This window comes from Buteo buteo, chromosome 2, assembly GCF_964188355.1.
Source record: "Buteo buteo chromosome 2, bButBut1.hap1.1, whole genome shotgun sequence".
NCBI classification, from domain to species: Eukaryota; Metazoa; Chordata; class Aves; order Accipitriformes; family Accipitridae; genus Buteo; species Buteo buteo.
The window spans coordinates 68,023,216-68,048,706 of record NC_134172.1 but is presented as its reverse complement, the minus strand read 5'-3'; the positions used below and the strand labels follow the sequence as shown (position 1 = coordinate 68,048,706).

The 25,491-nt window shown below is 42.8% G+C and overlaps 1 protein-coding gene across 1 annotated transcript in view; it reads right to left on the bottom strand.

The window, feature by feature from the left end:
- TOP1 (DNA topoisomerase I) overlaps nt 1-23,382 on the bottom strand; it is a 79,294-nt gene extending 55,912 nt beyond the window's left edge. The window contains exons 1-2 of the mRNA XM_075059339.1: nt 22,997-23,382; nt 22,319-22,343 (exon numbers count right to left, since the gene is read on the bottom strand). Coding sequence (XP_074915440.1) covers nt 22,319-22,343; nt 22,997-23,029 — 58 coding nt within the window. The 5' untranslated portion in view covers nt 23,030-23,382. The remainder of the gene's footprint in view (nt 1-22,318; nt 22,344-22,996) is intronic.
- Between the last annotated feature and the right edge of the window lie 2,109 nt (nt 23,383-25,491).

Genomic DNA, 25,491 nt, shown 5'->3' with positions numbered 1-25,491 from the left:
TGACTTGAACCCCACACAACCTAAGCATGAAATTCAATAAAAGAAGCAGGACCTGGGTTTTCAGTAGGTGTCAAGAGAGGAAAGAAACTACAGTGATACCGAAACAAGACAGCCAGGTTTCTGCTTCCTCAGAGTGCCATACTTAATAGCACAGATATACCTTTCAAAAGCAACTTGACACGCAACCCTTCACCAGTGTTGAAAGACATCTCCACAATTAACACTGCTGCAGAAAGCTATTTCTAAATCCTTAAAATCCCTCTTTATTCAAATGAAGTACAATTACTGTGCTATCACTAACATTTTTCACTTCAGGTGCATCGCTGGGTCAGGTACACCAGTTCAGGGAGGCTGACACTTCAACAGTGCTCACTGTTTCACTCCATAGACCAGAATAAAATCTGAGTTTTATAGTTTACTGTAAAACAACTGAATTAATTTTGACTAACCACAAGGAGAACACACAAAGCAGGTCTTGGCTGCAAAGCTTAGATCTTCAGTCATTCATTTTCCAATCATATAAGAGTAGGGAAAAAAAAAAGCATAAAAGCTTCATCAAAAGAGAGCCTGGAAAAGTACAGCAGAATAACCAAACAGTTTATCCTTTCTAAGGCAGGAACTTTATTACTAAAAGTAATGCTAAATTACTAAAAGTAATTACTAAAAAGACTCCACCAGAGTGCATTCTTCCTTTTTCTAAGGGTTCAGATGGAGAAATATATCATCACTCAATAGATTTGAGTCAACCTATTTTCCAGGCTATAGTTACTCTGAGACAAAATTCCTTCCAGGCTGAGCCAGAACTGACCACACCACATGGTATCCAATTCTGCCAAAGCTTGAAAACTTAGTCCTTTTGATAGAAACAGAGTAAAACCAACAATCTTACAACCCCTCTCCACACTTCAGTAGTTACTTGAGGCAAAAGATACTACAGGGACAGACAGATATTATGTCTTTTTCCTTAAAAGGACTGTGCTGGGAAACCTGGCTTCAGAACAAGACAGACCCCTTAGTTACTGCATTCTTCATTAATCTTGTAATTTGAAGGCCCTGTATTTCTCGCTGTTGAACAGAGGGAAAGGAAGTTACCCGTGGAATGACTTGGTGATGAATCTTGACGAGGGCAAGGGGGGAAATTTTATTATGCAAGCAAGGATCTTACACAGCTTTCTAAAAACACAAAAGTTTGCAAAACAAGATCAACACACCTTCTGCTCCACTGAAACCCCAGGGCAACTTCAATCTACGGAAGAGAGGTAAACAATGTGACAGAACTGCTAAAAGCGAGAGAGCATGGCAGGCACAGCACCAAGTCTGCAAGCTAAGCTCTACACTCATTTATCCATCCCAAACTTTAAAAGCTTATCATGGATAGGTTAACAAGGCCACGAAAAAAACAAACAAAAAAAAACCCCAATAGACTGATCACTCCTATCTTGTATGACTGAAGCCTCTGGGACATGAAGTTAACCTGAAGGAAATGTCACTGCTGGCATTTCAATCAATCTAAACCAACCCGCAGGGAAGCTGGGTAGGTAAGCAAGACATCCTGCAAGAGAAGGACAGATACTCTTTAGTGCACATTTTGAGCCCTTCAAATTTTTTTTTCAGCCACACTGGATTAATCACTTATTTTCTGTGCACCTCATTTTTTCACCTGCTGGGGAAGTACCTAACACTCTGCAGGTAATTAATGCTTAAGTAATTGAGATAGCTATGTGGTAAAAGGATGCTGACCTTAAACTGCTACACTGCAAGCATTTTGCAGCAAAACAACTACCTGTGTAGACAGCAGCAGCAATGACTTGTCAGTGCCTTTTTTTATATGGTCTCTTCTGAAAGAGGTGGCACATTCACATACGCCTATTCTGCAGCAGATCTTAGTTGCTGTGTAACAAACGCATAAAATCACTGCAAGCAGAACTGCAGTAGACAATATTACACAAAGGACAAGACTGAGGAAGCCTTATAAAGCATGAAAATACATGTTTGATCAGTACAGAAAGGCTAAATTAATAGCTGCTTCTTACACATGCCAAAGGGCTCCCAACCGAGAGGCAACAATGAAGTTTCAATCCATTATTTGCATTCAAAACCAAAAAAAGTTCAATGTGAACAGAAACATGTGTTTTCAGGGATTCCCAAGATGTAAAACATTCTCCTGTAATTGTATAAATAAGAGTCAGAGACTGAAACCCATTAGTATGTTTCCACTAACAAAGCAGAATAAAACAGAACAGCAAGTTAAAACTTCAGGGAAATGACCAGAGCCAGCATACAGCTTAAAATGCTGCTGTGCTGGCATGGAAGAGAGGAAAGTCCAGAGTAGTCTCTTAAGGAAACAAGATAAGAGCAACCCCGTTATTGTCCCTAGTGATATTTATTCTTATAAGGCTACACTCTTTTATAAGTAGAAGTACTTACCTTCCACAGCCTCCTCCATTCAGAATTTGAGTAGCTTGCATACTAACACTCTTCCCTTACTGGGGTAGAAATAGTTTCAGCGATTTTTTCTCCTATTGCTTTATAAGTCTACACCCACATGAATAAACAAAGTTAGGTACTGCATGTACATCTTTAAAGAAGCAGCAAAACTGAAGACACACTTTTGCCTCAAGTTTCAAAAGCCATGGCCCATCATAACTCTGCACATCAGGAGGTGAGGATGAGGCCAAGCGCAAGATCTAGGGAAAAATCCATGCAGTGATCACTGTGGGACTCAGGAAAGCTCCAGAACACTCTAGAAATATAAAGCCATGTTGGAAGCACGTGCAAGTTTATATGATATATGCCCACTTCAGTCCTAGCTGTTGTCATGTCCAACAACTGCCTTGCTTTCAGTAAGCACTTATTCCTGCTCCTCCCACCACAAACTAGCCCAGAATTACTTTCAACAGCCAGTGAAGGGGTCCAAACAGATAGAAAAATGGAAAGCTAGGCAATTTCAACAGCCAATGACCCTTTCCAAAGCCAACTCCACCTGCATCTGAGTATCATAACCAGATCCAAAATGCAAACAATGGACAGCCACAACAAGCTTGAGCTTCATCACCTCTCAGGTTTCAAAAGCCTTACACTCACTGCAACTAAATCTGTATTCTGATTTGCTAATACACATATATACAGGACTGAGACCCTGCGGGACTTCAGGGTATATAAAGTAAATGTGGCTGAGGGGAAACAGCTGTTACCAATCAGCTCAGGGAACAAATCTGGCATAAAAAAGTAGTTACAGGTAGGTTCCCCTGTGGATTTCTTTTAGATCCAACAATACCAAACAATTTTTATTAGAGCATCTAATCTCAGGCTTTTCCAAATTCGCACCCATTTCGCACTCCATTGTGCAAAATTCAGTTAACATAACCAGCACAGCAGGAAGGACAGACTTGCTGAGAAAGCCTGGACAATTGTTCACAAACCAGTCTAGCATCCAGGAGTGTAAAATTAGTTTAAAATTATGAAAGAAGGTAAAATTTAAGGACATTCAAATAGAATGCAAGGGGACTAATCCTATTTTCAGACTTAGAAAGCAACCAACCTTTAGCACAGACACCATCATGCAGTGCTGTCACACACAATCTTCTCTCGGGAAGAGACAAAGAGAGGGACGTAGGCGCCACACCGGAGACAAAGACAAAAAGAACTGCCCAGGGTCACTCACAAGTCACTCAGGAGCAAGGACCAGAGGCACCCGTGCCTCTGCTTGCCTTCTGCCCTGGTTCTCCAAAGAAGGACAACTGCAACATTTACAGGCATGTTTAGACTTCGGAGTTACCAGGAACTGCTGAAGATAACCTATCCCTTACTTCAACACAATCTAAAGCAAAATTGTTCACTTAACCCTTATTTTTGTGGTTTGCAGGAATCCTCCTCCTGAAGTAGTTCTTGGCTAGCAATTTGGGCTGCACAATTTTTGGGACAACACACTGCTCTTCATCGATCCCCTCTCATGAAGGGTGTGCAAGCCAGGGTGGATTGAAACACTCACTTTTGCTCAACCACTATGCACACTTATACCAGAGAGACTTTTGCTCTTTGATTGTTTCATAGCTCAGAGAACCCCAGCTTATGCTCAACTGTAACACAAGAATCAAGCCTAGACTTTAAGCAAGGAGTACACTGACTGTGCTCCTGCCTGCACCATCATCACAGGTAGGTGGGCTGAATCATCTTCTGGAGATTCTTGACAAAAGATTGCCCAGGAACAGCTTTGAGAGTTACTTCAGTAGACTGGGTCAAGAGCAAAGAAAATCTTTCAGTGCAATCTGTGACAAATTCACACTGCAGACAGAGAACGTCATGTACTGTACTCCATCCGTAGACTGAGTCAGTGCCCCCAGCAGAAGGTTTTTACGCCTCCAACTGCTCTTTATACCATCATTAGAAAGGTGCAAACAACACAATTTGTGATGCAAAGTCAACAGCTGCTTATTGCATGCAAACTTTCAAGAATCAGGAGATTCTTGAAAACTCAGGTGAATCGGGAGAAAACAGGGGCAAACAGCTATAACTCCTAGCCCTTAGAGGGGATAATAGAAACTTCGGCTAGATTAAAAAATAAAAAGAGACTGGTATTATTTTGGGGCATAAGAAGAAAAGCTTCAGTTCTAAAAACTGCACTAGCCAACAGGAAAACTGCTGTGTTGTCAGGAATAATTACACTGCAATGATGTCAACTAGAAAAATATTTTCACTTGCTGGCTGTGTAAATCACTAGCATTTTTGGATTCACTAAAAAGAAGTAGTTTGTAAAGACTCCCTGAAATCCTGACACTTCCTCAGTGCAAGAGTGATGTCTCAACAGTAGCTCACACGGAGCCTGTATTCACACCAACACACGAGGACAGGGCTGGCATGTTTGACTATCCTGAGTTTGACCCTGAACAAGGACTCCCTCCCAAGCAAACACTTTACAGAAGATCAGAAAAAAAGCAGTTGCATTGAAATGCTTGTCTTGCAGCAGTCAATGGCTAGCCTCCTGTCAGCAGTCAGGATCACACACAGTTTATACACATGGGAGTGGTACAAGCTGTGCTCAGAGTCCTTGGAGAAGAGGCTCTAATGGCATTTGTTCAAAGCCTTTTATTAACCATCCCTTGACAACACGATGTGGCTTTGGCCAGTGCTGGTCTCCTGCTTGCTGTAGGGAGGAAAGACTTGAAGAGGCAGCACCCTTGGGAACAACATAAGGCCTCCGCAACTCTCAGTATTAGAGCATAAATTTAGTCTGCAAGACAGAGAACTGGTTGGTACAAGCTTTAAATCACCTCTGCTAAGCAGTACCACTGTTTTACGTGCCGGAGTCAGACAATTCTCTTACTACTTGTTTAGTATCATGCCTACTAAGCTGAACTGATGGGGGAAGCATGGCCTAAGTCTTATAAAAGGTTTGTTTCAGAAGACCAGGCACTTATTTTTATCACACTTAAGCTGGTTCCTCACTGTAGGAGCAACTCCCACACTGATTCCAGCTGGTGCTGGTGGTTGGTTTGGTTTTTTTGTTTTGTTTTGTGTTTTGGTTTTTTTTCTATCTGCAATCATTTCTTTCAAGTATTGGGCTGCACTGGATAGATACAGCCCAATTTCACCTCTGGTCCCATTGTGGTTAAGTGATCACTCACCTACGCCAGGCTAATTCCAACCGTTGTCTGCAAGCATCTTATCACCAGAGTCTGCTTTGCCACAAGTCCCACTCTCAAGACAAGGGAGAAAATGCAATTCCCCTTTCTTAAGGGGACATTACTGCAATTAGCATACAGGAAACCACCCGATTCCAGCTAAAACACACAAGTAAACAAAAAGTAAATGTTTAATAACAGTTGAGATTTCTGCACTTCCAACTGTACTCCTGAGTATTCTGAAAAGAAAGGATAGAGGACATAGAAAGAAGCATCACCACAACAGTGTAGGTCACAGTAGCTTTAAAAGTGAGTTTTAAAATAAGGTTATGATTGCAACACTTACATGACTTGTAAGTACAGCTCCTAGATATGGTGCACCAACTTCCACTGGAAGTCTTCAATTTACATCAGTAGGCACGAAATGTTACTTAAATCTCTGATTTTAATCTCATTATGCACCTGTAATCTGTTTATTTTGTTAAGTCCAGGTCAAGTGTCACTAGCTGGCAACTGTTAAATCACACTGATACAGATACCTGAATATAAAATGTAACCTGTTAATGCAGGATAACATGCAGTGGTTACCTTATTATGCATAACAAACTCCTAACTTGTCAATCAAAAAAAAGCTCCACACAATATATTAACAGTTTGGTGAGTTTTCTCCCTGGGTTTTTGTTTTGTAGTTTTGTTTTTTAAACTAATGGCTTGCATCTTTGGATGGAAATCAGAATTTTATTAAATGCACAGCCAACATTTTCAGATTCCACCTTACACAAAACTCAGATCTGCCTTGAATGAGACTTAGGAAGTAGAGAAAAACATTTACTTAACTTGTTTCACATCTAAAGTCTACCAAAAGAAAGCAAGCATAATCCTTGGAAAATGAACTGAAGCAATTGCTTCTGGTTACCTTGTTCCTCAACTTTAAGAGTAGTGCTTTCTTTACCTATGCAGAAATAACTAGGTGTGAAAAGTCAGTTTGCTTTTTTCAGCTGTCAAATGGTTTCTACCATCACAGTCACTAATGAGCTGTTTAAACTGAAGGAAATATGCTGCAGGTGCAGAGTCATCAAAAGTTAGTTTATCACTGCACTTCAAACTCCAAGTGCTTAGCTAATGACTTCCATCATATCAGATGTTCTGCTTTACTACTGCAACACGATCACACTCTCTAAGTTTTTTGAACATGAAACCAAACATTATTTAAATATTTTAAGAGGTTGGTTTGTGAGAGGGTTAGAAACATGCTCAAAAAACCCTATGAGGACTACAGAAGCAATGACAGGGATTCAAAACTTTGTTATTCCTCTTTAATATAACCCAAAATAAGAAAAACAAGTTATATAGCTTATTTTCAGGAGTATTCCAAAGGAAAAAATTAAGAAATATTTCTTTCCACTTGATTATTTGACAGGAGAAATAAGCAAAGGAAACAAGAGGAACATCTAAGACTACTTACAATCTCGTAATTTATTCCTGAATGATTCAACTGTAAGGCTAGGAAAAATTATTTTTAAAAGTTTCTTGGCTGCCAGTTTTATATATGTTGAGACAATTCTTTAAAAAGTTATTATGATTCTTACTAGAGTCAAAATTAAATCAATACATCTGTTAAAATTTATTATGAATTTGACATGAAGGACTAATACCACCCTGAAAGCTGTAGCCATTCCAGATAATATAGTAGTTTGCTCCTACACAAACAGCCCAGAGCAGCAGCTGTACTGTTCCCTCCTACCCTCCTCTTCCAAGTATTTCAAGCCTGTGCTAGACAAAACCACTTCTGGGAGTGAAAGTGCCATCCAGGTACCCAGCAGCAGAAAGCAATGCTTACACTCTTCAGTAAGGTCTGCTTTACCCAAAAGAGCACAGCAGCCCCATCATTTTCTGAAACTGCAATCCCTGAATACATTTAACCTGTTTGAGTTTGCATGCATTTCAGCAACACTATTTTGCAAGTTTTAAGGTGTACAAATTTACTTTTCAACTTGGATCTGTTTTACAATTAGCAATTATCATACTTCCTGTACTCTGGTCCCTAGCAGAACAGAAAAAAAATCCCTTTTTCCTGTGATCACGACTGCAACCTGTTATCAGCTTTACCTGATACTATCAGATGTAAAAAGGCACCACTACTGAAACACCAGAGCCTAAAAAGCTTTCACTAATGCATAGCAGTAGTACTAAGTAAAGCCTGTAAATGGGAAGACTACATGATAAGTAGCACTAATACCATAAGAAAGAACTAGTATGAATAACCTATTCTGAAAATCAGCAAATGATGACACAAGATACTTAACTTCACCATTCCCAAAACTAAGTAGCCCCATGGACAGATCAAGATACTCCTCAAGAAAGAGGTTATCATAAAATTGAAAGTTAAGTAACAGCTTATAACAGTAACATTTCTCTTCTAGTGATGCTGTACTAAATACCCCAAGTTTGTTGGGGACAACATTATGTTCCACCTGGTTTCCTAAGGACATTTGTTTGAACCTCTAAAAGGTGATACAGTTCAATAGTGTCTGCTCAAGAGAGGATCTACAACCAGAGAAACAGCTCAACATAGGTTTTCACAACAACAGACTTTAAAGAAAGTACCAGTTACCTTGATATTAAAACATAAAACAAGATACTTTCTGCCACTACAGTCTCTGTGACAGGTACTGGAATCTTGTCTGCTAGCACTTCACAGTAAGACAGCTACCCCAGTACAGAAACTGCAATTTTTTATTTTTTTTTAAGTGGAGGCAATAAACACAGACAAGTAAAACAAGGAGACAATTTGCTAATACCAAGCATCACATTCTCAGAAAAATCTAATTTCGCTCCAGTGAAAAGTGTGCAGTTAATATCAAGTCCAACATTTGTTCCATCCAGGAGCGCACTAGAAGTTGTTTTATGAACTACATACACATCTGACATACAACAGTAATTCTGGTTTGACTAAATGCAAGGGAAAACTGTAGTGACTAACAGGGAGGAAACAATTTGACTCTTGGTGTACACAGACACTTCATAACCTATCTCTGTACTGATGTCTTTTTGGAGTACCCACCTTCACAAGTAATTTGATCTAAATTTAGTTTTGTATGTAAATAAACCCATTTGGATCACAGGATTTGGGAAATCACGTACCTGTCATTAGCAAAGTGCTAAGCACATTGCCTAACAGTATACTATTCGGATACCTGTGATGGGGAGGAGGCAGTAAAGATGTAAGAAACAGCTTATGGGGTGAAGAACTCAGCAAGTGTCACTGACATATGCTGACCAAATGACACCTACTTCAGAACATGGAAATAAGAGACCTATGAGAAACCTAGGAATGACACAAATTTGCACTAATTTTTAAGCCTTCAAACACCTCCTGGATGCTTAGAAGAAAGCCCTTCTGAATACCAGATCTTGCCTGAAATGAAAACTAGTGGAAAACTTACCTTTCCAGTCTCTGAAGCAACTATGATAAAAATCACCATTATACTTGTTTGTAGGCCATGTACTACAATTTTTTTAAAATACTTTTTTGCAGTAGTGGGGAAAAACAACTAAAGGAAGGGCTTCTTTGACTCTGTTCTTCTGTAGAGTTAATTGGCAAAGACTAATTCCAGAGCTCTACTGAGATTAAACTGTTAATACACACAAAAAGACACTATAAAAACTCAGCTTAGAAAAAACACCAAATATATTTATTTCAGCTCTATTCAAAAAGTAAATATTTGCCATGTGCAAGTCAGTAGACTTCTTCCCTAGGACTTCTCTATAAAAATGAAACTGAGAAGTGTTCCTTTCCCCAGCTCAATGGCCCTCCCAAAACACAAACACACTGATGTTATGCAAAAGAGGACTCGAACTACACACTAATGAGTTCCCTTTGGGATTTAAGGTTTCTTAGTCTGGATTAGAGTCTGAGCACGAGGCTCCTGTGCCTGGGTGGGGTATTTACAAAAAGGGAGAAAAAACACAAGAACTTAAATTAAAAACAAACTAATTCTGCCATTAATAAATGAAGCTCACATCTGTTTTGAACGCTGTTTCATGTACTTGTGAAATACAGCTACAGGGGACTTATTTCACAAAACAATGCTCCGCAGCTTCATTCTCTGTAAAGGAATCTGTTTAAAAATACACACTTTAACTTCAGTACACAAAGACTTAGTAAGCCTTCCAGTCCTTCAGAAATGTGGCCAGGGCATTAGTATTGTTTCTCATTCTAACCAAATACACTGATGAGCTATGGGCAAAGCCCAAGCACAGATCAGTTCCCAGGAGATCCAGCCCACCTTCTGAACTAGCTACCCCTGCTGTCAACACCAAATGTAACCTGTTTCCTAAACTGCACGCAGACCAGAGTCAGTTGGTATGCAAAGACCGCACCAGCAGCTTTGAAAAAAAAAAAAAATCTATCAGATTCCTGAAAGTGGCAAATACTGCACTGCATGAGTGCTGTAAGAGAGGCCTACTCACAAACACAGAGAAAGACAGAATATTTTAACTCAGGCTATGGTTCAACAATAAATTCACTTTTTCCTCTACACAGATGAGCTCACACTTTGACAGTGATGGATAGCGAAATCATAAACTGAAGATTATGCATCACTAGACAAAAGTCTCAACAACAGGGCTGCGCAGGAGGGGAAGGGGCAAACCTGTTAGAATCAGAAGGCAATGCCTGAAGAATGACAGCTTTATACCTTCATGTATGAAACACAAAACTGATGGACTCATCAATTCAAGTGCTTCTGCCTTTTGCCTAAGATTCAATCTAAGAATTAAATTACTGGGATAGCCAGCTTATTGCTAGCTACAGTCTCCATCCAGTGCAAGACAAGCTACGGACTGGGGCCAACAAAACTACGCTGTGCTGGGCTCTCCCAAGACCACATGCTGACAACTGAAGCAGCCAAGCATAGAGCATCAAGTGCCAAGCTGTACTTTCTTCTTTGCATCTATACTATGAGAACAGTCTAAAACCTAGAAAGAAGCTTCCTTTAGATAGAAGTGATGCTGAATAAGCCTACTTGATGATAAAAGAGAAACATTGTTTATGACAGCTACCAAACTCCAGAGAGCAGCATATTTTAAATTAGAAGACTGTATCTACTCATAAAAACAGGTATTTCAAGGACAGCTTGCTTATGCTTCCCTAATGAAGTGCAGGTGACATACACAGCTATGATACTATGACTCAGACAAGATGCTAACTCCTCTGAGAGGCTTCCTGGTTTTGGAGTAGGAAGAACACAGGAGGAGGTAAGAACGCAAAAGTGAAAAAGGCTCTTGAAAAATGCATGTTATCCACATTCACGTCCAAAGGTATCCTGGACAGCTGGAGAAATGTTCCAATCTACTGGAGCAAGACCAAGTAACCCAAACACCTACTCATCTCCAGTATGACAACTTGCAAATATCAGCGTTAACAGCACTGATATCCTGACTCTGATTTGTGCCAGTGTTTGTTTACTAAAAAGATGGATCAAGATGACACGTACAACACGATTGGGCAATACTGCAGAAGTTAATCAGGGTCACTGTTGTTAAGAGTTCATCTCTTGCATTGTATTTGTGTTCATATGAACCTACTGCCTCTGCATCTCACAATTTACACTTGTGTACTGGAACACAACTTGCACCTTACTTTTTCTACTGACAGAAAGCACTTGAGACTTTTTGCTCTTTATCCCTGAGGTGCACTATTACCAAACTGAAAGAACTTAATGTTCAGCCAAAACCAATGCTAAAAACTAAGCATTGGGGGGAAACACCAGTAAGGTAAGCTTACTCTGATCCACGCATAAAGGGGTTTTCTGTGCACAAGAGGCATTACAACAGATACAGCACATTTTAACAGCCTCAATGACGTTCTCAGTCCTCAAAAGAAAAGCAGGCAGCCTTTTATTCCCCATCTGGTGGTCATTAACTCTAGAGTACAAACCTCAGAGTACGTCACTAGTACTACTCCATCCCTCCATTTTGTACATGCTGCTTGTGTTGCAATGAATCATACCCTCACATGGATCTCCAAAGAGCTCCTGCTCCCAGTTTCCCAAAAGGCTAGATTAAAATGGAGAGCGCTCGTCTAACTTGTAAGTGTACCTTGTTAGGCAAGTTAAAACTTGTACCTGCCCATCCCAGCTGTTTTATCTCTCCAATAAGTGATCTTACTCACACACTTGCTAGCATTCACAAACTGGCAGAAGACATAATATGCTCTTCCTATTGCTCAAGGCACAGTTAGGAGACACTCATACCAAGATGGCATGTATAGTGCAAAAGACTAACCTGTAAAGCACTTGATACTGGAACCCCCCACACAGACCAGAAAACCTCTGATCTCCCTACAGTAAATCCAGTGATTTCACTAATTGCAAAACCCAGCACACAACATTTTAGTATTTGTGAATTTAGTACCACAGAAAAAAAATGCACACTTTAGCTCCTGAGACGAGTTCTGCATTTAAGAAAAAATTACAACATATGCTAAAACTGCAGAAGCTCCTTTTTCTTTTTGTACTGCCCTTTGCTAACCACCTCAGTCTTCAGCTGGAGAGAGAATTAAAAATCGAAAACAAATGTCCAAGTTGGAATTGAATCTTAGTCCTAGCCAGACAGCTTTATATCTATTCCTGTGCTGGAAGAAATCACTCCCACTTTGTTCTTGTTTCTCCACCTCTGAGAAGAGCATACTACTCCCTCTTCTCCCACTGTGTTGCCTATTTAAACAATACGGCCTTAGGACGGGATAACAATGTATAGCACAAAGGACCTTAATCCCAGGCATAGTGTCCATGTGTAACAGAATGTACCTCCCCAGTGGTTCCTGCCTTCAGCTTCAGAAGAGCCTCTCTTCATATTCAACCCTTCATCTTCACATAGCCTGACCAGAGCACCAAGCAATACAGACTGTGCCGAGAGCTGCCAAGACAGCATCACACAAACTCAGAAGCTGGAATAAAACCTGCCAATTTAGCTACGAATCTCCCTAAGGACACAAAGAACTCCACCCGCTTGCATCCACTGCAGAGCGGACGAAGGAAGACAGCCCTCCTACCTGGTTAGCAGGTCTGCAAACTATCTCATGTCACAAGCTATGCAACAGGATGTCCCCTGCCACCACCTGTACTTTTCTCCTCCTAAAACTCTGCTTACAGATCACAAAAAATAGAAGCCTCTTGGTTGTGCTACTGTAACTCCAGGATCTCTGCATTTCAGTCAGAAGACCACTACATGTTTCTTAACTCTAACTCCAGATACCTAAAAATCTGCGACAGACACTTAACATTTTTCAAAGGGAAAAAAACACAGAAGGCGAGAGCCCACTTTTCCCTCGCCCTCTCCCCTAAAACATCATTTGAGGCCACCTCTCCAAAATAAGAAACTGCAACCTCAGAGGAAGATGAGCAGCTTTTTTGACAAGTCTGGCCCTTGTTCAAATACTGGAATATAAGCCTTGAGCAGTAATACATTGCCATCAATAAAAAGTTCAACTAAAGTACATTGCCCTGGCCCTAAAACACAGGTAATCTACTCCATGTTAGATACAAAGGAAAAACTACCATATTGTCATTCAAATTGAAAAGGTGTATCAAAGAAAAGTGACAAATAAAAGAAGAAAAAAGGCTCTGGGTAACACTCTACAAGTTCACATTCTCATGTGTCCAAAGCAGTGTTAGGCAATAGATCAGTGACAAATGCCAGGAAAAATTAAAAAGCTATCTGTACTTGGGTATTGTTCCATTCCTATTAATTATTTTCTTGACTTTTTACCATGAAGCCACATCTCTGGTCAACGTCTAAAAAAAGTTCTTCTTAAAACTTCTTGAAATTATTTCATTTAGACACTGCCACACATCATCTAGCTGCACTAAACTCACAAGACATTTGGATGGAAACAAGTGAACTTCCAATCCCATGCAGTATACACTGAATAGTGGAGGGACCCCCACACTTCAGAAATTACAAAGCATGTGAGAAAACTCACTCCAGAGCAGCCAGACACACAGCGCACATGCATTAGCCCAGTGGGTTTTAGACAGGACAAGCTGTGTGCAGTCTTACCCGCGCTGAACACAAGACCTTGTATTTCATTTGTTCCTATCATTTATTCCCTAACACAGCAAAATGCTCTACTACTGAGGTCCCAGATGCTTGCTGCAAAAATTAGTAAGACTGCGCAAATCAATGATTGGGATTTCAAAATGAGCAGTAAGTACTAAAAGTCACCAGGGTGTTATTTTTAGAAAATCATTGAAAAATAGCATTATGGGAGAAAAAAGGACATTTTGAAGAATCAGAACTATGCCTTCATTGAGAATGTTAGGGTGTTTCTCCCCCAAATAAAGTTGTACTATCTGCTAAATACTGTGTGCCTGTAAGAGACTGTCAGCTGTATACTGTGGCTGATGAGACTTAACAGGCACTTAGCTACTACATCCTCACCATGGAGCATGTCTTTAATGGACACAGACATGACCTAGCCAAAAATGCATTACATAGACCGATCAAAATATTTTAGTGAAGCTACAAGTACACTCCAAGCTTTCCTGAGGCAGAAATCAATCTCTCTTCAGTCATGGAAAGATACAGCCAGCTGCAGAACCACTCTGCTGCAGCACTGAATTCCATGAATGTCCATCTGTCTTTAACACGCAACCATTTATGTTGGGCAGAATTATGAAGGAGTGAATCTTCATCTTCTCATGGGCACCATGAAGCTCAGCACTCTGCAATACTGCTAGAGAAGGAAGCCATTGTCTTTATAGCACTCCCTAAAAAACCCCTTCTCTGACGATGGTATAAGATAAAAATACATACATGCACACCCACACAGCTCACAACTGCACAAAGCATATGGTAAGCTTGTGAACATGAACAAATACATTCATGTCAAAAATATCGATAAGGAATCCAAAAAGATCTACCCATCGGAAGCTTTGTGGGAAGCAACTTTTGGCTCCAAGACTGACTAATAAAACAATTTCCCAATGGCCTGATGTTGTCCCTCTTTACCCTGCCATCACCCCAATTTCAGAAGTTACAGTCTTCAAACTTAAAAATGGATTTAAGTACTTTAGCTGCAGACACAGGTTGTTTTTCTTGATGAGGTATTGTCTGCTGAAGCTGAATGACAAACACCTACACTAACTTTCCTGCTATACCTCCCATATTTGAGCCTGCACTGCCCCCATCCCATCAAGATATGCATTTCAGACATTTTCAAGCCCCCGCCTCCAAAGCTTTCCAAGACAGGAGTAAAGCATGCTCAATGCTGTCTCTGTCCTTGTGACTCCTTCACTTTAGGAACTGGCAGTTTCAAAACACACAGCAGCTGTCAGTACAAGTTAGCTGGCTAAACTGAACTACTAGTGTGACCACCTTCAAGCAAAACTACTGAGATTTAAGTAACAGCTATGAACAAAGGAAACTTCCCCAGGGTGAAGTAACAGTATCAAAAGTAGTATTGACGAGAGCTGTCTGGCCATGTCTTCTTTTTCGCACAGAGTATGTTATTCTAGCAGACAAACAGGCCTTGAGATGATGGAAAACATCACTAGAACTTTGAGATGACAGTAGCAAATTCATGAGACAATTCTGATTTGAACCACTGTCCTTTACTCACCTTTCCTCATTACAGGACTCTATCTCTATCATTAGCTATTAATAGGGAACTAATTGCCAAAATCTCCCACTTCCCCATCAAGTCTGATCTCCACCAGTTGTGCTGGAGGATCTCCAAGAATATTGTTTGTTGCAAGGACTGGCACAAAATTTTATTTCACATCACCCCTCCTGCTGACACTGCAACACAGACTGAGGTTTAACAAGATCCTACTTCTGTCTCAAAGAAGTCCAAGAATCATTGATGTTAAGTAGGTGTTACAAAAGAACAAGTTTCAGGAAGACTGACTGCAGCTCCATACTCTCCACTTTCATTCTCAAGTCTGGAGCTCTCACTTGTTCATCAGCTGAGTATTAATGTCACCTTCCAAATGTCCTAACTCTTGCTGTCACACCAGAAGACATTACTGCAGTTCATTCTTTATGATCATTAGTTTAAAAAGCAAGCATTCAAGATGAAAATATTTCTAACTATAAATCTGATTAAATCCACTGGAACTATTTAGTAATTATGTCAGCCAGGACATTTTGAACAAATGCTGTGCTAAAAATACTGTAGCCTCATACACACCAGGAAACCACTACTACAACTTGTTCAGCTGAACTACTAAATAACAGGAGCCTGCTGTAGAAAAGGCTCTCTCTGCTCTGCCCAGAACAGCACTTCAACACTGTATTAATTCCAATGTTCAACCAGGGACAGACAGTGGAAGTCACCAGAGGCACACGCAGTGGGAGCTCCCTAGAGCAGACAGTTAATAGCAGAGTAAGGACAGCAGTAACTGGAAATACTGTTTAAAAGGAATAATCCTACTGTAGCTGAGAACTGGGTTTTAAACTGATTTTCTAGCTGTTCTTTCAGAAGAGCAGGTCAGCAGCAACCTCACTGCTGAAACAACAGCAAGTCCATACCCTTCTCCTGTTCTCTTAACGGGAGGAAGCATTTTGAAATCTAATGATGATACATATTTAAATGCTGACAGTGCTAAACAGCTCAGAACGGACAGTCATACAGGGAGAAGGTACGGCTGGGTATATTTGTCGTATGCTGCTGTCTCAGTCAAACGAAACAGCCCCAGAAAAGCAAGGTGATAAACACTGATTTCTACAACAAATATCCTCTCTCAGATTTGGAAACCTAAGACACAGTCCTTCAAAACTCCAGGCAGAAGCAGAATACATAATGCTAAATAGCATTTTGCTCCCATGTTTCTAAGTGTGAGGTTTTCTATAAAACTTGAAGCAGTTTCTATAAAACTAGCAGCCGCAAAGGCAATTCAACTTAATAAGCCAATAAATATTTCTGAACGACTGCATGTCTTACAAGTATATGAGAAATTATATTAGCACAATGAGCTCAAGCAGACTTGAACCTATCCCATCTCAAAAAGCCAAAAAACAAATCTGCGCTGATTTCTTATGTCAAATTGTCCTTTTCTTAAATAGTCACTGTATCATTAAAGCCCATCCTTGCAGTCCAATAACAAAAAAGCAGATAAACTGACAGAGCTCCACTGATTTTAGCAAAACTACAGCAATTTACAACACTAGTAAGAATCTGACCTGAAGCCTCTCTCTAATAGGGCAGTGGCTTGTGCTATTTCAGCAGGTATTACTTTAACAGGAATCCAGTGAAATCATTAACAGAGGAATTTGAGTCAATGAGATGTTAAGTACTTGCTATAATTACATATTATTGCAGTTTCTGCTGACAGCGCAACTCAGGAGGTTGGAATTCAATGAACTATCCAACAAATATCTGAAGTCACAGTTGTAAATGAAATTAAATCTGAATTTGTGTTCAATCATGTTTATGAGCTGTGTGCCTAATTCATGCGAAGCCATGTAAAACCCCACACTTTTAGATTGGCCCCCTGGTTAAAAATTTTTCATGTTTTACAAAGTAAACAAAGTAGTCCTGATAGCATGTTAATAACAGGTATCGCTTAACACTGTAGTAAAAGGAAAAACATCTTAAGAAAATCTGCTAGAAGTAGGAAGCACACAGGCCATTAACCCCCGAAACACATCTTCCAGCACATTTAGGTAATTCTGCTGAGTTTTAACAAAAACAAAAGTTGGCCACAGCTAACAGAAATGCATTCAACTCCCCACTCCCACAAGACACCCATTAAGTTTTAACCTGAATGCTGAATGTGTCAGAACAATTAACACAACAGACCTCAAGGTCTTCAGTAAAAGCCCTTTTGAGGCTACTGCTGGAAAGACAGATGCAAACAACTTATGTAGCACATGATATTTAAGAGCAGCTTACCAACAATACATTTATTTACATTTCTGAGTCTGCATTTCTGAGAAGTGTCATAAATGATCAACTTACTTCAAAGTACCCTCACTTGTAACAATCTGAAGATTCCTATAGTAAAGCTACACTGTTACTCTTCTACAAGCCCTGCAATAGATTGCTGTGAACATATTGAAAATCAATGTGAAAATAAAATTAAGAAATTTTGCAGAGATTGGCGTCTGAAGTTAAATACTTCTAAAATAAAAAAGCTAAGTGGTTTCAGACTTAAAGCTACCCCGAGTATTGTTCTGAGGCTGTGGGCAGCACTTCTTACAATGCAGGCTCACCACCCAGCACTGCAGTCTAGAAGCAAAGGCAGGGAGTGACTCGAGGCTTGTGTTGGAAGGAACAAATTACATTCTTCAGGATTCACATCTCCATGTATCATAAAAAAGGGAAAGGAAATTTTCAGTGGAGATATCAATCTGCATCTAAATACCATTAACTACCTTTTGTATTTTGGATCCCTTGCCAAACATTTGACATTTAAATGCACTGGTGACATGCTCCCAGGGAACCTAAAAGACAGTTTCGCCCTGATGTGCACAAAACAGATAAAGCACAAGAGTTTACCTTCAAGCTTCCTAACTTCATGAATTTTTGTTTAGTACAGTGGCTCTAACAGCAGCACTAAGGTACACAGAACCCTATATCAGAAGCGGCCCTGCTCTCCTTCAAAAAACTCTCACCCATCCAGAAGGCACCAACAAAGCAGCAGCAAGAACAAATCTGGCCTCCAACAGACTATATTTCACAACCACTGAAAAATCTTAAGGATCTCCATTATGTTGCTTTTCAGTTTGTTAGCATTTAAATCACCACCACCCTTTACGTGCTCCGCTCTATCACACATGAAACATGAATTTAATGCGAAACAAAACATGCTGAAATTCATTAACTTGTAAGGCATTTGTTCAGCACTCTTGCTATTTAATTTAAATTTCCCTCTTGCTCATTCCCCTTCATATCTTCACCCTCATATATACAGAGATGCCATATGAGTGCTCAGGCCAACATAAAAAACCTGCCAGTTTCTGATAAGATGCTGCAGCAGCAAGGGCTTCTTCCCCCCCCCCCAAAAAAAAATTCACTGTTAAAGCAAGCCCCCTCCTTCAAGCATGTTTGACTTCCAGAAGCCATCTCTACAACGCTGGACAATCAAATTCACACCTGACTCCTGTTAGTATACTGTAATAATTACTACAGTGATACTGGCCTCAAATTGCATCTTGACATTATTGGTCAAATCAACCAGAGGAAAAAACCACTGCTTAGGCTGATGTCTTCACTTTTTACACTGAATGGTTCTGGATTTTACACAAGTTCTGATCACAGGCTGACGAACAGCCAAGACACTAACAGCAGTTAGTGGAATTTAGCAGCTTTGGAAAACAATTTGATTATTTTGCAAACAAAAGTATTTTTTATCTACTGCACTCTGCAAACGCAATAGGAGAACTGAAAGTCAAGATAAATTGCTTTTAATCTCAACATTGTCCTCAGTAGTAAGAGGTTGTTATGTTCAGCCTTAATAATAAACCTATTAAAGGCAAAACTCAATAGAACCTAAACAGATTTTGCATCTGAAGTGACCTGCTATTTTACCAAGTAAGAAAAAACAAAATCAGAATGATTCCCTCCCTGAGTATATAATTGTGACTCAACATTCACATTTGTGAAGAAGGGGTCACTTTCCATGACCAAGCTGTACTTGGAAATGACAATTTTAGACTACCATTTCCCTTCTACAATGCTGAAGACTGTGAGGACATTACTTGCAAAAAAGGCTCGCTGTTTCAGCACAATATTGTTCTCAGGATGGTTTGCAAACTGTGCAAACTAGGCACTGCTAGGACTGAACATGGAAAATTCTTTGCAGTGCGTACTGATACTAAAAATACAATTAAGGTGAAAAAAATACCCACTATGGCCAAATTAAACAGGAGAGGGAATCTGGATATTGAGACGGAATGCAATTACCCAAGTTGGAATTTGCCCAGGACACTGTTGCTTAGAATGATCTGGCTATTTAATGACAAGAAATAGCCAGGAACACATATTTACTGCTGGCATCCTCTCTCATACCTAACACTACCCTGCTATCAATGAAATGGGTGTAATCAGATCCAAGTTCTCAGCTACAACCAGGGTGCTCCTTGGTGACCTGCAATGGGCTGGCAGATCCACCCCCACCCACCTTACTTCAGCTGCAACAACTTGTGTGATCACCACCTGAGGTAGTATGTCCATTGACCCAGATATGAACATCAGTAACAACAGGAAGCTTCAAAGTGCTTAAGCTGCTCTATTACTGATACACTATCCAGAAGTCACCCAAAACATTCTTCATTAACAAAAATGTTTACTGCTGGTACCTTCAACATTTAGAATGAGTCAGTACCAGCCCCCAGAAAAACTTCCCTTTCCCCAAATGTAAAGAAGAAAGGCAGCCTAAAAGGAGACGTTGGCACTACTGTTAAGTGCTGCCTAACAATAATCAAAGTACAAACCAATTCTAAACATCTGGGGGGGGGGAAAAAGTACTTGAGATTCCTACCACCCACTCCTAATCTTTGCCACTAAATAGGATCAAAACAAGAATATAAGAGCTAGAGCCTCACTGCTATGCCTAAATGAAAACCGCTGTTCTCAGATCCGCGCGTGACAATTCCCAACACAGAAGTGCAAAGAACTCCTATGTAGAGGAAACAAGACTCAGAGCAAGCAGAGGTGACAGGTTTTCAGGAAGATCAGTCGTGATCACAAGGTCAGAGAGGACAGTGTCTATTCAGCATTATTCCCTTAACAAGACTAACAGGGTTACATGCACCTTTCAGAGCTGAAAGGGATTTTGGATTTTTGGGGCCTCTGATCAGTCACGATGATGTTACATGACTGCCATAAAAATAATTACAATAGGAGGAAAAGGGTGCCGCTACCTGCACTGGTATGAATTTGTTGGGTACGCTTGATTTACCAGGAATTCAGTTTTTCCATGAAGGTGTCTTACTTTGAATTTCTGTACTGAATTCCTCCAACACATGGTAGAAATAAAAACTAGAGGAGTTGTAAGTGTTATATGCCTAAAATTCTTAAAAGAATAAAGCAGCACATGGTCACAATAGAGGAGAGAAATCCTTCTAAGAGGTTCACTGGAAGCTGAGTGGAAAGGTCAAATATGCATCATTTCCCCTATGTAAATCAGTACATAACTAAAGCTTACCAGGGAGTACTTTTCCCTAAATAAAGATGATCCTTAAGCAAGTATTTCCCAGCATAAGAAGTCTACAAGTATTCAAATAAGTGCTTATATTTAAGTTGCTTCAAGAGTTACTCCTGCACTTCTTGGGAAATCCACTGCACCCTTTTTTCTGTTAAGAATTATTCATAGAGCCCTACTATAGATTCAGAATGGAAATAAAAGTTCAAAACCTGCATATTCACTACTGCCTGCTCCTATTGCACACACACAATCACATTCCAATGAACTGACAGAAAGGTGCACACAAACATAGATTTGTAAATATTTACATGCAGTAGCCTACAACCCAAAGAGGCACATGAACATCATCCAGAAAAGCATGCTAAAAATCAGTACAAGTTAAGCAGGTATCTTCAACCATTTTTTTGTCCTCTACCACCTCATCAGTCAGACAACAGCTCAGAGTTCCTTACACATCCCGAACAGCGACAATAACACATACAGACAAAGGTAGATTATATGTCCTCAACTCCCCTCCACCCTGCGTAAGCCCTTCAATTTGACACCTACCAACCTGGGGGGGATTGCAATTAGCTTTGCTTCCTAGAAAAATGAATAAACAATCAGAAAAAATTAGCAGCCATCAGGCTGATTAGAAAAGATATTATATATGTGTGTATATATATATGAATATAAATATAGAGAGACATATAAGTGCATATATTCATATATAAATATATACATATATAAAAAAATTACAGAACTACTACAATGTTTCTGAACAAGATGAACAGATAGCTTGCAAACTTTCTGAAGTGATGCTGCCTACCTTTCTGGAATTGTCTACACTGTTGGGTTTTCGGAGGGTTTTTTTGGTTGTTTTTTTTTTAACGTGGGCTTTTATTTCAATTAAAAACCCCACCCAACAAGGTAAAGTTACATCAATTAAATATCAAGGAAAGAAATAAGACTGATCTTAAAATGGATGCAGCAGATTCTTTAAAAGAGCAACATGTTGCAATCACCTTTCATTTTAGGGGAAGGGAGGGATTCCCTGAAAGGAACAGAGACGGGGAGCAGTGGGGGGAGGGAGGCTGCGATAGAAAAACGGCTTGGGGATTTTTTTTTTAGTTAAAAACTTTGCTTTCCCCTCCATTAAGAAGGGGCTGGGGGCCGGGGATCGCCGCTCGGTGCCTCTGTAGAAGGCTCCTCTCCGGCAGCACGGGGAGGAGGAGAAGGAGAGAAAGCCACACAGAAGAGAGGAGAAAAAGAAAATGGCGCAGAGACTAAGTCCCGACCGTCGACAAGGCGACTTTCCAGGGAGGAATCGGGGCCCAAAGGGGACCCCGGGAGAGCCGCTGGGCTCGGATCGGGGGCCTCCGGTGCCCCCACTAGGGGAAGCGGGGGTCGGGGGGCGGCGAGGCCGCCGGGAAAGGGGCGCTTTTGGCAGCTCGATGGGAACAATGGGGCCGGTGAGCGAGGAGCCGGGACTTAGTCTCTGGGACGCCATGTCTGTGCGCGGCCGGCGCGGCGAGGCGAGGGGCGCGCCGGGGCCACACTCACCGTTCGCTCGGAAATCCGCCTCGATCTGCGGGGAGAGGAGACAGGGAGAGACCGTGAAAAACGCCGTCCCGGCAGGGGATTTTATTTTTTTTTTTTTTTGGGGGGGGGGGCCCGCGCTGGATTCCCCCCCCCCCTTCATTCTCATTTTTAGGGAAATTAAATATCAAATGAGAAATGACCAGCGCGATGCAGAAGGTGCCCTCCGTGGCGGTGGGGAAGGGTGAACCGTCTCCCGGCACCCCCACAGCTCCTGGGGTGACCCCCCAGAGGGGAGCGAGCCAGGGGAAGGTGGCCAGCCGCCCCCCTCCCCTTCTCCCGGGCAGGGACTCACGCACGAGTCCCCTCTCCCCCACCACCCCCCATCTGGGCAGAAACGGGTCCCGTGGCGGGGGAGGAGGGGATCGGTGGATGGGGGCACCCCAGCACGACGCGGGGGGGACAGGGACAGGCCGGGTTGACAGAGCTCTCCCCAGACGCGTGGGCTACCCCGAGCGGGGCCAGGCAGGGGGCAGCAGCAGGGCACGTCTCCCCTCACTGAGGTTAAAGGGGGGGGGGGGGGGGGTGTCAGCCGAGCCCCCGGGGCCGATCCTGAGGGGAAGTAAGGACCCCGCGGCCTCGGCGGCGAGGGACCGGGGTCCCCCGGGAGCGGGCCCCCGCCGGCGGTGGAGAAGCGCTCACCTGGGAATCGTTGTGCAGCTGGTCCCCGCTCATGCCGGAGGGTGCGGGAAGCCTAACGGAGCGGAGCGGGAGGAGAGGAGAGCTGAGGAGAGCCGAGCCGGGCCGCGCCGCCGGGGACGCGCGGAGCCTGGACGCGACGGTGAGCGCAGCCCCTGGCTCCACAGCGTTGTGTAACAGACTAAGTCCTCATTTCGGCGCACTGCGCAGGCGCGACGCCTTTTACTGGCGGGGCGGGGCCAAGGCGATGGTAGGCAGAACGTCGGGGCGGGAGCTGGGACACGGCAGTTGGTAGATTTGCATCCGAGCCACGCCCCCCCGCCCGAGAGCCGGCGGGATTTGCATACGAACCACGCTCAACCCGTGCGCTCCCTCCGATCGCAACCGAGCCGCTCTCCGAGCCCTCCCGTACGCCCTGCGCCGGCTCGCTTTTTACATATCCGGTCCCGCCTCTTCCTCTCTCTGCTCCAATCGCACAGCAAAAGCCGGCCCTCATTTACATGCTCGACCCCGCCCCACCGCTCCCCTCCCCACCGCTGAAGGAGCCCGGCGCATTGTGCAAGAACCCGTGCCCCGCTGTGCGCGCAGTGCGCATGCGCCTCATCCCACCCCCGCAGGCCGCCGGCTGTATTTGCATACCAAGCCCCGCCTCTCGTCCCGCAGGCCCCACCCCCGCCGTGTCAGGGGAGCATGGCGGCGCCCTGACGGCGGGAGGGGGTGGCGGGGCGGGCAGCCGTGGGGGGGTGCGTGTCCTGCCGGATCCCCGTGATAACCGGCACGGTTACATTGTGAGCCCCCTGCGAGACCCCTCAGCCCCTGCTAAAGGAGCGGGCTGCTGGGTTTCCTTGGGAGCCCTCGGGGCATGCCCCGGGCCTGGCCGGGGCCTGGCAGGCCTGCCTCCCACCCCCGGGCAGGATTTAACCGTGAACCGGGGCAGGACGTCTCCTCACGGCAGCTGTGCTGCTCCGGCAGCCGGGAACTCTTTATGGCCGCGCTTATGGCGTCCTGGTCAATGCCAGGCAGGGCTGCGGTGTGAGGAAACGGGCGGTGTTGTGTGGGCTGGGCGATTCCACCTGGGTCACAGAGGGGCTGCTGGTGGGCTTGGGGCCTGGTGGGCCATTCTCTCACGCTGGCTCTCCGCAGGAGGAATTCTGTGAGCTCGGCTGAGTCGCGCTCCTACAGAACCTGTATAAGCACAAATGGCCTGATGTGCAGTTTGGTTTCGAGCATTTCAAAATGATGCAGCTGTCAGTTCCCTTTGGCAGGAAAGGAGCCGAGCGTGGCGTGCTCATCTGTCCTGCGGAGAGCCCGAGCGTGTGAATGACCTCTCGTTATTAGTCTGTGTACGCAACTGTATCGGGCTGAAATGCAGAGGCTGCAGTAACCACGCAGAGATTACATTGTGTTAGGTGTTGTACAACTGCCCTACATCCAGATGAGTGTGATGCTAAGGAGGGATGCAGATCAGGTGGGTTTGGGCTGACTTGACTTGTTAAAGTCAAGGACAGCAATGGTGCACTGCAAATAAGAGCTTTCTGCTTTAAAAAGGGATCAGCCAGCAAGATTTTTCTTCCAGCGTAAACAGGCCCTTTAATTTTTTTCTCTCATGAGGAAACGGAGGGTAAAAAGGAAACAAAAGCTTTATTTTCTTTTAGCTAATGTGAGAATGAATCACGTACCTCCCTAGAAAAACACCCCCCCTGCTCCAACCCAAATCTGAAGACATTTATTTCTGTTCTGCAGCAGCTTTACTAAAGGGGTTTTCTTTTTGGTGTACTAAACGGCAGGTTTAGTATGCATGGCTGGTACATGTCTCACAGGACTGCCTTCAGTCTTCTTGGAGCTTCCATCCTGTGCTGCAACACAGACTGTACCTTTCCTCGGCTTCTTTACACAACCAGAGCTTTGATTTGACACTAAAATAATCTGGCGCTGCCAGGCTATCTGAAGAGAGACATCAAAATGTAAGCAGTGACAGCAGCCACCTATTTGCACTGCATATTTATATCCTGTAAAGGGAAAACTCTGTCACTTTCTTACAGTCTTCAGAAGAGGATCTGAGGACTTCCTTTTTTTACTGAGAGCAGGCAAATATTTCTGGCTCTAGAGCTGTTTATTATGCAAACTGCTTTAGTCACTGTTAGATTTTTAAATATAAACATAATGAAAAGGCTGTTTCAGACACCTCTCCTGTTGGAAGAGGTGTTTGCCCCTAGCTCACAAGAATGAGATGAAAGGGGGCTTTGCTCTGGGTTTGAGCCCCTCCTTGCTGCCATTCGGGGCTGCGGAGCCTGTGTCCGCCGATGCAGGACAGCCTGGGAGTGGTCTGGCACCTCCATCTTTCAGCATTAGAAATTCCTAAAAGGCCTTTCTTTGAAGCAGCAATTTCACTTTAAATCTTGCATATCTCTGACTCCCCAAGAAGCCTTGCTCAGGTAGCTGCGTGCTACCACAAGAGAGGGACCTGCTGCAACCCCCACCATGCTGCAGCTGCAGCT